This window comes from Diplotaxodon limnothrissa, linkage group LG1 (assembly GCF_057381915.1).
Source record: "Diplotaxodon limnothrissa isolate DT_005_m linkage group LG1, D_limnothrissa_male_GT1.1, whole genome shotgun sequence".
In the NCBI taxonomy this organism is placed as follows: Eukaryota; Metazoa; Chordata; class Actinopteri; order Cichliformes; family Cichlidae; genus Diplotaxodon; species Diplotaxodon limnothrissa.
Window position 1 is genome coordinate 14,540,603 of NC_140596.1, and position 13,023 is coordinate 14,553,625.

The 13,023-nt window shown below is 38.8% G+C and overlaps 2 protein-coding genes across 2 annotated transcripts; one reads left to right on the forward strand and one right to left on the reverse strand.

The window, feature by feature from the left end:
• The first annotated feature begins 756 nt into the window (after positions 1 to 756).
• On the forward strand, positions 757 to 4,748 carry LOC146639539 (uncharacterized). Its single transcript, XM_085353364.1, has 3 exons — positions 757 to 856; positions 1,731 to 1,870; positions 2,021 to 4,748. The coding sequence occupies exons 1-3, from the start codon at positions 851 to 853 to the stop codon at positions 4,746 to 4,748; spliced, it is 2,874 nt and encodes a 957-aa protein (XP_085209490.1). The 5' UTR covers positions 757 to 850.
• Positions 4,749 to 7,745: 2,997 nt separating this feature from the next.
• On the reverse strand, positions 7,746 to 12,611 carry LOC146639540 (uncharacterized). Its single transcript, XM_085353376.1, has 7 exons — positions 12,550 to 12,611; positions 11,825 to 11,947; positions 11,549 to 11,665; positions 11,269 to 11,325; positions 8,641 to 8,796; positions 8,314 to 8,427; positions 7,746 to 8,190 (listed from the first exon to the last, which is right to left on the reverse strand). Exons 2-7 carry the CDS (start codon positions 11,945 to 11,947, stop codon positions 8,143 to 8,145), a joined length of 615 nt encoding a protein of 204 aa, XP_085209502.1. The 5' UTR covers positions 12,550 to 12,611; the 3' UTR covers positions 7,746 to 8,142.
• Positions 12,612 to 13,023: the final 412 nt, after the last annotated feature.

Below are 13,023 nucleotides of genomic sequence, written 5' to 3' on the forward strand. Positions count from 1 at the left end.
TGTGATGCAGTAGTAGTGCTACTGCACACTTTTTAGGTTAAATGTCCTGCTGCGTTGTGGACGGAGGTGTGGCTGTGACATTAGAGAGCTAAAGAGATTAGAAAGGCGTGACAGGCACATGGTGTGGAAGGGTGGAGAAATGGCTTAGTATGGCGTTGTCAACAAAACGTCAGCTGAGGGGGACTGGCTCGTAGTCCTGACACTGGAGAAGCTCCCCTCTGTAGAATCAAAGCAAATAGAAATACTTAAATACATCCCACTTTTCTTTTTTAGTGCTAATCATAATGCTTTTCTCTAACTTTACCATTTCAGCAGAAGACTGGTGGAGACTCAGAGCTAACAGAGTAATTAATGTTTTGATAAGATTAAAATCAGCTGTGCACTCTGAATGTCTATAGTTCACATTAATTGCAGACTATTTTATAACTGTCCATGACCTCTGACCTCTCAATAAAAATAAAAGCTCCTTAAAATAGTTCCTGCTTCTGTTTTATTATGGGTATGAGGGACTTAATAGGAGCTTGCACTGTCTTTTGTCTGATGTGAGTACAAATACTGGTTCTGATTGCTTTAGTTCTGTGGTATCTTGTTGGCTGGTCCGTGGGCTGGTCTCAGTCCTCTCCCCAAAAGAGGCTATGGAGATTCTGACGTTAGACGCTAGCACTCCTTATAAGCACCTGTCCATTCATGTCACGCCATGCTCCCAATAGGAAAAGCGTGTGATTGTTTTCCGAATGAGACAGTGTGCGTAGATAGTAAAGTGGTACTATATATCCTGCATATACAGTTCTTTTCTTCATTTCACTGCAAGCAAGACAGCCGAGGTTTGTTGTTTTTCTTCCAACATAATATGGAGGTAAGGGATCATTTTTCCTAATGTACATTTGAAATAGTATGTTTGATCAGTTTAATAGTCAGGTATAAGTTTGGAGTTCAGAGTAGATTTTTTAGCATTTTTGTTGTATATTAACAAGAAACAAAGACATTTATTGACAGCTGTGTGTATTTAAAATCTGATTTTTTCCCATGTGCTCAAAGTAGTTCTAGAAATTTAGAAAACCTCATAAAGAAATGTCTTATGATTTTAACAGCTTATATATTTAAGAGAAAGGCAGTCTGCTTTTATATTCTTCGTGTGTGCACATTTTCTTTAATTTGGCAGAAATGGGGACATAAAGCTCTAGAATACATGTCCTTACTAAGTTTTAACATCTGTTGGATAGTGCATTTTAGGACAAAATCTTTAAGCCTTAAAATATGCTTTAGATAGTGAAATGTTTAGGAAGCACGCAGAGCTTTTTCAGATTTGTTTTGATCACTTTAATTATTCCTTCTGTTCAAAGTAACCTAACCTTGCCACTGTTCAGTGATGGGTGATACAATCCAAATCCAATCGATACAAAAATGTAACCCCGCTTATCTGAAGGCAATAAGGCGCTTTGGCAGTGTGAGCAAAATTATCAGGTGTATTTACTCTTTGCAGTGACAAACTGCAAGTGATAAACTGACAAAATTTGGTAATTAAGGAAGTGTATTATTGAGATTCGCTGCCCTAGTTCATCAAACATGGACAGTGGAATCATCTCATTAGCTTCAATGCACTGATTTTGATTAATTTGATTTTGTCACCTGATTAATGCTGTGTCAAGTGTCTTTATGAACGTGTTCGTACTAGCACTTGATTATAATAAGCAAGAATCTATTTTTACTTACTGCTCTGTACTCTCCAGGTGGCACCTTGTGCCCAGGAAGTTGGTAGACATGCGGCATTACTGTTGGCTTATCTGAACTTGCAGAGAAAACAAGGCCACTTTTGTGACCTTGTGCTCAGACCGGGACAGAATGCAGGTCAACTTTACCCTGCACACAGGTGAGAAAAATAAGCTAATAGCAAACAAACACACCAACATATACATATCATCAAACTGCCCAATGATATCATGATTATACTAACAGTGTATGTCTTACACGATGTTCAGGATTTCAGACCTCACCACAAAACTGCTCTTTGTTCCCCCAGATGTGTGCTGGCAGCCTCTAGTCCAGTGTTGGCATCTGTCTTGTCCTCTGCTGGCGCTCTGGTGGAGCTGCAGGCCAAATGTCTCTCTGACTCTGTATTAACACCTCTTTTGGACTATATTTACACAGGGGATTTGCCCTACAGTTACGGCCAGCAACAGTATTATAGTCTGCTCACAGCTGCCTGCTACCTGCAGATGGATGAACTGCAAAAGGCTCTGAGGGCTCAACAGCAGACTGAGGTTTGCACTGCAAATGGCGCAGAGGCTTCTGCTGAAGCTGAAAAGAATTCTTATAGGACAACTGTGAATACCTCCCCTCATATGCCATCAACATCCAGCATTTTTACCTTTAGAAAACCTGACAAAACAAACATCTCCAGTGAACAAAGTATGACAACTTCACCAGACAGCGATATTCAGTATCAGGATTCAGACAATGTGGATCCGTTTAGTGAAAGTCAGATGCTCTCAGCTGCTATGGATTGCAGCACTGATGAAGTAGAAATAGATACAGGTAGAAATAGCAGAGACCACTGCAGTGGAAGGGATGCAAGGACTTTAAGCTATCCAAGTGCACCCTGTGGTATACTTGAAAGAACTGGAAGGAGCACAAATGCACGACATGCCAGACAAGCAACTTATCTAACGCCACAGCATTTGACTCTGAATGTCCCTAGCATTGCTGAAGTGTATCACACGTCTAAAGTGGACAAAGAGGCGGAAAAGGATCGGCTTAATCCAGCTGGCATCTGGCAAAGGTACACAGGTGACACTCTGGTGAGGACAGCTGAAAATAGGAGGAGCTCATCTTCATCCCCACATTCATATTGTGCGGCAGTACCTGTCATCTGTCACAGCAGCAGAGCAGCTATCCCCCAGCTAGCAGATGTGTCTCCTGTGTCTCCCTGCCATTCAGCCCTCCAGACTTCAAGCAACTCCAGCAGGTCTCCAGTCTCACGTTCAGCGAGCATAGAAAATGACAGCATTATTGAAGGTATTACATCTAAATGCAAACGTCAATATCAAGCACAGAGCCAGGAATATGGCCACAATAAAAAACACACTATTACACAAAATCTGAATAACAAGGATAATTTAGATCAATGTGCTTTACAAGATTTATATTACAAATCCAGTGGAGGTAGATCTCATTTTGACAGCAGCGATTCAGATCATTTTACAATGCAGGGCAATGAATGTGTTGACAGAGGATCATCTCACTTTACCAACAATAATGATCAGCATGCTTATTGTGATTCCTTTCAGAAAAATACATACAATCTTAGAGAAGATTCAGTGCTGCAGAGTAAGGACTGGAGTCAAGAATTGAAGCATAAAATTGATCTCAGGTTTGATGATTTCTCAACCAAAAAAAAGCAGCTGGATTTCTTTGAATCCTACAATGTCAGCAAATTGGCAACAGCAACAGCAGAACCAGGAGGTCTGAGAGCTGAAGTTCCACTTATTGCTCATCCTGTGGAGGACTTAAACACAGAACATCTAGGTCCAGAGGAAGAGGTGAAAGAGGAACACAGTTACTCTAATAGAGTTCCAGCTGAAAGTGATATACAGGACAGCCACTGCAACTATGAACCAAAGAAAGGGTACTCAAACATATACAGAGCTGACACAAGTGCAAACAATGCTCCTAACCATGATTCAAACTACAGTCCTACAGCGGTGGACACCAAAGAATACCATGCTGATAGCTTCCCGAAAGCTCTGCAAACTGAAAAGACCTCAGGCACTGACATCACAGAATCACATTCGATTTTTACAATGCCTGCGGACAGAAACATGTCTGACACCAGTGTTGACAGTGCTGTGAGACACTCTTATCATGGACATCTTCGTTATCATTGCCTACAGCATGATGATATGCAAGAGGATGTGCACTTATTGCAGGGTGGTTCTGATCACAAACGCTCCCACTCAAACCACTTTGATGATTCTGATGGTTCAAGTGAGGAGGAAGACTTTGGTGCCTTTGAGAGTCCCCTAAAGCAGCACTACAGCTCAACAGAGACTACAGACCAGTTTCTTCTTCTGGATATTAGCACAAGACCTGCAGAACTATTAGTATCCTGCAAACACCGATCTGGCATAGAAGAGAAAGGGGATATGTTTGAAACTGGAATCTGGGCATATGATGGAGCAGAGAGGTACGAAAAAACATCTGTAGCATCTGTTGAAATGAAAACAGTTACGGCTAGGGCTAAATTTGGAACTGGGAGACTTGATATGGGTGGCACACACTGGGCTGCAAAGACAAATGCTGAGGAAAGAAAGCCTGTTGTTCAAAGTAGTCCAGCTGTTGAGACTATTCAAAATTCTTGCATTGTGTCTGAAGTTTCCAACCTTAAAGAAGGTGAGAACCAAACCATTACCTCGACACACTGTTCACCTCCTGGAGTGTCAGACTCCATGCAACCCTCTGTGTCTTTTTGCATGGCATCTGGCCTTTCAACCAGCATGCCAACCAATAGATCAGCTCATCTGTCATCTCCTGTTCACCACCCATTCCAATGCTCTCTATGCGACCGTTCCTTTAGCCAGCGAGGTTCTCTAAATAGACATGTGCGGAGCCACCTTGGTGTAAGGCCCTTCCCCTGCCCCCGCTGCCCTATGACTTTTTCACGCCAATACCGTGTCACCGAGCACATGCGTGTTCATCAGCGATGTACCCCTGGGAATGATTTTCAAAAGCCTCCTGCTTCATCAACTTGAGACTTTGAGGAAAAGCTAGGAAACTGAAATGCATTTTTCATTATAATATAATGTGTGTTAGGATGACAGTTTCCTTTAGTGTCTTGCAAATATATGTAAGACAGGGAATTTTTTTACATGTTCGATTTTTAAAATCAGAACTTGCAGATGAAAGTTAGTGACTTTAATGCAATTAATATAGGCTATTCTAAATAAGCAAAAACAGTAGGAGGGCAAGAAAGTAAAGAAAAATAAATGTTGTGGATCTTAATCATTTTAATATGCAGCAGTAGGTAATCCTGTTGATTCACAGCTAGAGCATCCTGGATTCAAACCAGGGCAGGGCCCTCCTGTTTGGAGTCTGTGCATTTCATCCGACCTCTGGGATATCTGGTTTCTGTCACCAGCAAAAACAAGTGTTCTTGCGCCCTTGACAAAGGTAATAAAACTGGTGGGAGTTGTTTCCCATAATGTGTTCAGTATAGAGAATTTGTTTTCCTACAGCCATTAAATAAAATAATCTATTAACTGAACATAGTGCAAAGGCAACATATCAAATGCATAAACAGAGAATGAATCAAATGAAATGCTTTTTTGAATTTGATGCCAGCAACACATTAAGAACAGAGTGCGAGACAAGGCCATGTTGGCAGTGATGCATCATCTCTGATATCAGAAACCCTGTATAAGTATTTGGCAACTGAGGTAACTAAATGCTGAAGTTTTAAAGGCAATATGTTTCCCATTCTTACCTTAGTGGAAGATTTTAGCCTTTAAAGACTCTTTAATTGTTGCAATGTTATTTTGACATTCACTTGTTGAAATGAGCCTTTCCTTAAAAAGGTTTTCCTTTGGATGAAAGGACTTATTCCAAAACCTGTATACTAATCCACTAATATACCTCTATACCATGCAGTACTTTGAAATGTGCATTGATAACAAACCACATGGCCCCACTTCTCTTTACTGCAGATTTTGTTTTTCATATATACATGTGTGCATGTGAGGATGTTCATTTTTAATCTTTGCATTTTTTTTTTCCGCTAACATTTGTGAATGCAACAACAAATCTTGTGATTAAATATTCCTGAGCCTATGCAGTTATTTCCAGTACAGAACAAATTTGGTTTTAAATACAGTTCTGCTTAGCTGCCATGTCACCATTGGCCTTTGTGAATATCTCTGCATACACAGATTTCTCCAGATTTTCTGTATCTTTCAGTGATATTATGTAGCTGTGTCTTAAATTGGAAATATTGTTCTTAAATTGTCTCTTACAGAGTTGTGAATTCCTCCATTCCTCTGAAAGATGTGTCCTCTTTTTTCTGTTCCTTTTATAACCAGTCATGTTGTTTAGTCATTGTCTTCCTCCATGTCACCCTATCCTAGCATTCTCCTGTTAGCCCTAAATTTACATATCCTTCATTCTTCACCATTTTTTTTAATTGCCCCATTATAACATTTGCTTACATCAAATTCAAAAGTATACAATTTTTAACAGTTGATATATTCCCTTTTTACTATTTTAAGCTAAACATATGGTATGACTGATTTGCAAATCAGTACGAAACCCAGAAGCAACCTGGAAAACAAGGTGGCATTTCCCTGCAAACTAAGTGTAGAACAAATGAATATTTTATGTTTATATATTTGGTATTTCACAATAACAATGTGAAAATAATGGCCAAATCTACAGAAAATACCATTCTGCAGCTTCCCTCTACTTTATCTGTTCGGCTTGCAGTTTACCGTACTGGCAGCTATTGCGTTCGCATATCAGTGTAAAACACTCTAAAAGATTGCGGTATACTACTGGCACCAAACAACAGACAGATACCAGCTCATGCACAAAGTAGATCATTTAGTATCTAAACAGATAGAGTTTATTAGAGACCAAACCGAGTAAAACTCAATAATGACTTCACATTCACCAGGTAGCCAGAACCATGACATTTCCTCTCTGTGTGTGATTTAATTTAAAGATATTACCATGTCAACTAACTGGCTGGTACATTATATTCCAAAGTTGCTTTCACGGCCTTTCACTTCCACAGGTACCAGAGCTGTCTAGTCTAATGCAGAGAGGGAGACACACACATATTCTATGCTCTTATTAACTTTACATGTTTAGCCATTAAGTAGTGTAGTAGATCTTTGCCATAATATTGACTTCATTCCATTTTTAGTGTTGTGATTCTGAATGTCTCTATATGTAATAGTTATATGTCTCACATAGTGTTCCCTGTAAGAGAGGACAGCTTGTTGGGTGTCACAGTGTTTGTGCCAATGGTGTGAAACACGAGTCAAGGGCAGCTATGAGGTTCTGTGCATGTTCTGTCTGGTCTATTCCAAAATATTTCTGTTAGGGACAGAAGGGTGAAAAAGGATCATATTATTTGGTATCTTACACCTGGTATGAACTATTGGTACCTTTGATAGGTAAATACATATATAAATAAAAGGGCAATGCAATTTATGAGAGGTGCTTTAAGTTCCTAAGATTGTGTTTTCATGTTCTGAAGTTCCTGCCTATTTTAATTTTTTTTTTAAAGTTGGGTTATTAACTTGTGATGCTAAAAAAAACCCTTGTAGGACATTTACTTGTGTACTTATGATTAATAAGGACTGTTAATATTGTTTTGTTATACTAATGTAATAGTTTGGGCTCTATGGCTTTTGAAACATTAGCTGTGAGATGAGCAGTCTCCAGATAAAATCAACCAGCTGATCTAAGAACACTGGAACAGTCAAACTGCAAAGTGAGACAAAGACAAACATTTCTGATAAAAAAGATGTAATTAATTTTGAGATCATTTAACTTTAATATTATAAGAATGTAACATTGTACTTTAACTGCATTAAAAGGTTTCATGAAAAATGTTACGATACCTTAAAAATATTTGTGTGTGTGTCTTTCTTGCATCTCCTTTCTGTTTCTTTACTAACATACAAACACACATATATCAGCACACATTACAAACAAATACAATTAGTAGGGAAATATGAAAAAAGGTGCAACACATGCAATAATGCAATTAATTAATTGTATTAATTTTATAAGGAACCATCAGAATAGTTGCTAAAACTCAGTTGAGGAGGTGCCCCAACAGAATTAAATGGCAATATCTAATTAATTAAGGTAAATTGGACCAGTAAATACATTTGTACATAAATTTGGTTTATTAAGGATAATATTAGCATGTGACATGGAATATGAACCATACTTGTATGAAACAGATTATTAATTTGTTCCTTATTGATTTATCAAGTTTATGTTAGGTTATACACCATGCAATTTCAAAACGATGCATTGAATCTGCCGCTTCAGCAAACTAAAACTAAAGGGTTTGTTTATACAGTATATATATATTTCTTCTCTTAATTTTTCACACTTCAGACAGTCCTCTTGTGTTTGCTATTCAACTGACGAATCAGGCGATGCAGCAGTCATCACTACAATGGCCTAAAGGAGGAGAAAAAATTAGCGTAACTTGACCTTTTGCAACTTTTTAAAACAAATATTGGGTAATAAGTTCCTTGTAGGACATTCCCAACACTAAGCAATGACTGCAGTGTGCCCTCTTACCTGGCTTTTTGTGGATCGCAGGGCAATGCCAGCCAGAGCTGACATTACAATGAAAATAACCGCTACAACAAAAGTGTAGAACACCAAAACTGCTTCCAAAGCCAATCCCATGAGCTAAAAAAAAAAAGGTTGACATTAAAGAAATGAAATACACTGTTACATAGCATTTAACGCTATATTATATTTAATTTAATACATTTAAGAATTTAATTAGATAAATTTAAAGCTCCAGTCAAAATACATCATGCTGTCCAAAAGATAGGTAAATAACAATAACAATAACAGAGACATAAAACCTGAGGCTGAGAAATATGATAAAACAATTACCTGGCGATTTTCCATTGGTTCAGTAAATGAAAAGGTTCCATTATCATAGATGTAATCTAGGTGGTAGGAATATGCTTCTATGTCAGGCAGGATGTGTATTAAAGTCCAGCATGCGACCAGTATGGAGACAATGCTCAGAGATAACGAAATGGTTACCTGCAGACACCAACAGACAAAGATGGGGGTGATACACAGTCATTTAAAACAAATAAATTCCACTGGAGTCTATGCAGTTCTGTGAAAAACTGAGTACACATGAGAACCACTTTTAGCAGCAATAACTTCAACTAAAATGTGATAAAGAAATCACAACCTCAAGGGTTAGGGTTCTGAGCAACTTCTTAAGAAAAAATCCCATTATATTGAGGTTGGTAAGCATTTGTTTATGCACAGCTCTCTTAAGGTCCAGCCACAGAATTTCAGCTGGACTCAGCTGGACCATTTCAGCACCTCAAGTATTTTTATTCCCAGTTTCTTTCTTGTAGATTTGCTGGTGTCCAAGGTTTTGCTGTGAAAAGGCTTTCTAATGGAAACCCTTCCAAACAAACTATTCTCCTTCAGTCTTTTTCCAGTTGTACTGTCATAAAAGTTAACATTTAACATGCTAACAAAGACCTGTAGTATAGTTTGTTTGTCGCATGATCTGACTTTGGGGTGAATTATGTCCACATAGTGAAGATTGTTGTTAACATACAGTGGGGCAAAAAAGTATTTAGTCAGCCACCGATTGTGCAAGTTCCCCCACTTAAAATGATGACAGAGGTCAGTAATTTGCACCAGAGGTACACTTCAACTGTGAGAGACAGAATGTGAAAAACAAAATCCATGAATTCACATGGTAGGATTTGTAAAGAATTTATTCGTAAATCAGGGTGGAAAATAAGTATTTGGTCACCTCAAACAAGGAAAATCTCTGGCTCTCACAGACCTGTAACGTCTTCTGTAAGAAGCTTTTCTGTCCCCCACTCGTTACCTGTATGAATGGCACCTGTTTGAACTCATCATCTGTATAAAAGACACCTGTCCACAGCCTCAAACAGTCAGACTCCAAACTCCGCCATGGCCAAGACCAAAGAGCTTTCGAAGGACACCAGGAAAAGTATTGTAGACCTGCACCAGACTGGGAAGAGTGAATCTACAATAGGCAAGCAGCTTGGTGTGAAAAAAATCAACTGTGGGAGCAATCATCAGAGAATGGAAGACATACAAGACCACTGATAATCTCCCTCGATCTGGGGCTCCACGCAAGATCTCATCCCGTGGGGTCAAAATGATCATGAGAACGGTGAGCAAAGATCCCAGAACCACACGGGGGGACCTGGTGAATGACCTGCAGGGAGCTGGGACCAAAGTAACAAAGGTCACCATCAGTAACACACTACAACGGCAGGGAATCAAATCCCGCAGTGCCAGACGTGTTCCGCTGCTGAAGCCAGTGCATGTCCAGGCCCGTCTGAAGTTTGCCAGAGAGCACATGGATGATACAGCAGAGGATTGGGAGAATGTCATGTGGTCAGATGAAACCAAAGTAGAACTTTTTGGTATAAACTCAACTCGTCGTGTTTGGAGGAAGAAGAATATTGAGTTGCATCCCAAGAACACCATACCTACTGTGAAGCATGGGGGTGGAAACATCATGCTATGGGGCTGTTTTTCTGCCAAGGGGACAGGACGACTGATCCGTGTTAAGGACAGAATGAATGGGGCCATGTATCGTGAGATTTTGAGCCAAAACCTCCTTCCATCAGTGAGAACTTTGAAGATGAAACGAGGCTGGGTCTTCCAACATGACAATGATCCAAAACACACCGCCCGGGCAACAAAGGAGTGGCTCCGTAAGAAGCATTTGAAAGTCCTGGAGTGGCCTAGCCAGTCTCCAGACCTCAACCCCATAGAAAATCTGTGGCGGGAGTTGAAAGTCCGTGTTGCTCGGCGACAGCCCCAAAACATCACTGCTCTCGAGAAGATCTGCATGGAGGAATGGGCCAAAATACCAGCTACTGTGTGTGCAAACCTGGTAAAGACCTATAGTAAACGTTTGACCTCTATTATTGCCAACAAAGGTTATGTTACAAAGTATTGAGTTGTATTTTTGTTATTGACCAAATACTTATTTTCCACCCTGATTTACAAATAAATTCTTTACAAATCCTACCATGTGAATTCATGGATTTTTTTTTCACATTCTGTCTCTCACAGTTGAAGTGTACCTCTGGTGCAAATTACTGACCTCTGTCATCATTTTAAGTGGGGGAACTTGCACAATCGGTGGCTGACTAAATACTTTTTTGCCCCACTGTACATCTGAATGCTCCAGACCAGCAAACTGCCAAAAACATCTACTTTTACAGAGATGCTCTATTAATCAAGTGCATTTGCAGCACTACATACCCTGTTTATTTCTATGGAAGCAGTAAAGGTGTGATTTATCTTCACAGGTGTTAAGATATTAACAATGTTCAAATATAAGTCAAACTATAAATTAAACTATAAATCACTGACGATAATGCAATATTAAATTCTAAGGCATCCATAAACACTTTTATTTGAAGAAACCTCTTGTTCAATTTCTAGTTCTAGTATAATTTTGCTATAATATAACATTCATCATATTTCAGTAGAACTTACTGTTTTCTTGGTGGTGTTATGTTGTGCCAAAATGTATGTAATTCCACATATGATTAACTATGAGAAGACAGAGAGAAAGACAGATTTATTACATATCCCATGTGTTGGATGTTTGTAAGGTGACAGGAAAGCAAACACTGACACTAAAATAAAGTGCAATATAAATTCTGATTATTTAATACTTCTTAAGTTAATGTTAAGTTAATGTTAAGTTAAAAAATATTGAGTCACGTCAAACTTCCCAAGGCACTCTTTATTATTCCCTTGTTGAACTACCAACCAGTGTCCCCAGCAGGAAGCCTGGTGGGATGACTGTCCATACATACATCATCTGGGAGTCTGCCGTGATCGCAACGGATATGATAAAGAAGGATGCACCCAAGATCAGCACAATTGTCTAGGAGAAAACATAAACAACGTTTAGCATGATTTTGTTAGCTATGTTTTATTTTCTGTGGCAATATAAGCCTTAAGTTCTTCTCAAATGTGGAAAGATACTGAAATGAAACAAAACAACAAACATTCATGTGCATTTGTGTATGTGTCAGTGTCTTACACCAATAATTTTGGGTTGTCCCTTTAAGAAGCAGTGTAAAGGTTTTGTGCCCCCCACTGAGGTGCCTTGAGGATTTCCATTATTCCCACCTGGATCACTCACAGAGAGGAGCTCAGCAGACATCTAACCCATTAACACACAATGGTTCACAATCATTATTCTCAATCAATTCTTAACAAATGCATGTATCAAATGTCAGATTTATCATCTGAAAAACTCTGGCAGCATGTGTGTAGCTAATGGGATTTCTTCTTATGACAGCAAAATATTTTTTCACTTTTAATCATAATTATACACTACAGCATTAATTTTTAGTTGTATCTTAGGAGATAAAAGCTCCCGGAGTCCATTTAAGCTTGTTGAGAAGCCCAAAAGCCTGATGCTACAGATGCTGCTGAAATAGCATGGAGTCTGCAACAGATTAGCTACTAGCAACTGACCAACAATAGTCTAATAGACTGGCTGCCTGGTGCTTCAGCTTGTTGTCTGTAAGTAAACTGAGCAACTGTAGACAGTAAGCACATTCACAACATAAGCAGAAGTACTGTACTATAAAATATCTATTAAAAAAAGGAAAATCTGCTGTTCCACCAATCCACCGACACTCAAAAGCGTGTCTGCTTTAAGCTACAACTGTACTTCATTTTGAAGTGACTGACTACAAAATAAAGTTGTTTTTTTTTACCAAGCAAAAAGAAAGCTAGTAAACAAGAGAAAAAACAGACCGTAGGCAGCTGTGCAGTCAGAGCTGTAGTTCAGTGTGGAAGCTCCTCATATCAGGTTCATATCTGGAGCAGCTTATGGGTAATCTCTGGACGATCACATCATTTTGAACTCTGAGATTTTTGGGAGTGTTTTTCTCTTTTTCTCCCCATTCCTCCAAAGTGTTTACTCATTTCTGTGTAGCTGAAGGGTTTTACTTTTTACTGTGAATTACTGTGAACTATTCATTACAGTGTTTACTTACTAGTCAGTTTTATGTACTGAACAATCAGGTGGACATTATGATCATTGTTATTTTTTTCCATTTTAAGTACATTAATATTCAAATGTGTAAATAGGTGCACATGCATGAGAACAGACATACATCTTCCAACAAAAATCTTTTTCAACTAATTATAAACACTTTCACTCTGTGGAATGTGCTGAATCGAAATGATCGACTCCTTAAAATCGAGTGAAACTTTTCATCACTCCAG

Bases quoted from the DNA above. Each gene is read 5' to 3' on its own strand.
- LOC146639539 (XM_085353364.1), top strand. The intron at 1,871-2,020 runs GTGAGAAAAATA...TTGTTCCCCCAG, and splicing joins CAACTTTACCCTGCACACAG to ATGTGTGCTGGCAGCCTCTA.
- LOC146639540 (XM_085353376.1), bottom strand. From the start codon at position 11,947: ATGTCTGCTGAGCTCCTCTCTGTGAGTGATCCAGGTGGGAATAATGGA. The intron at 11,666-11,824 runs GTAAGACACTGA...GTTTTCTCCTAG, and splicing joins GACAACCCAAAATTATTGGT to ACAATTGTGCTGATCTTGGG. The intron at 8,797-11,268 runs GTAAGTTCTACT...TGGTGTCTGCAG, and splicing joins ATAACACCACCAAGAAAACA to GTAACCATTTCGTTATCTCT.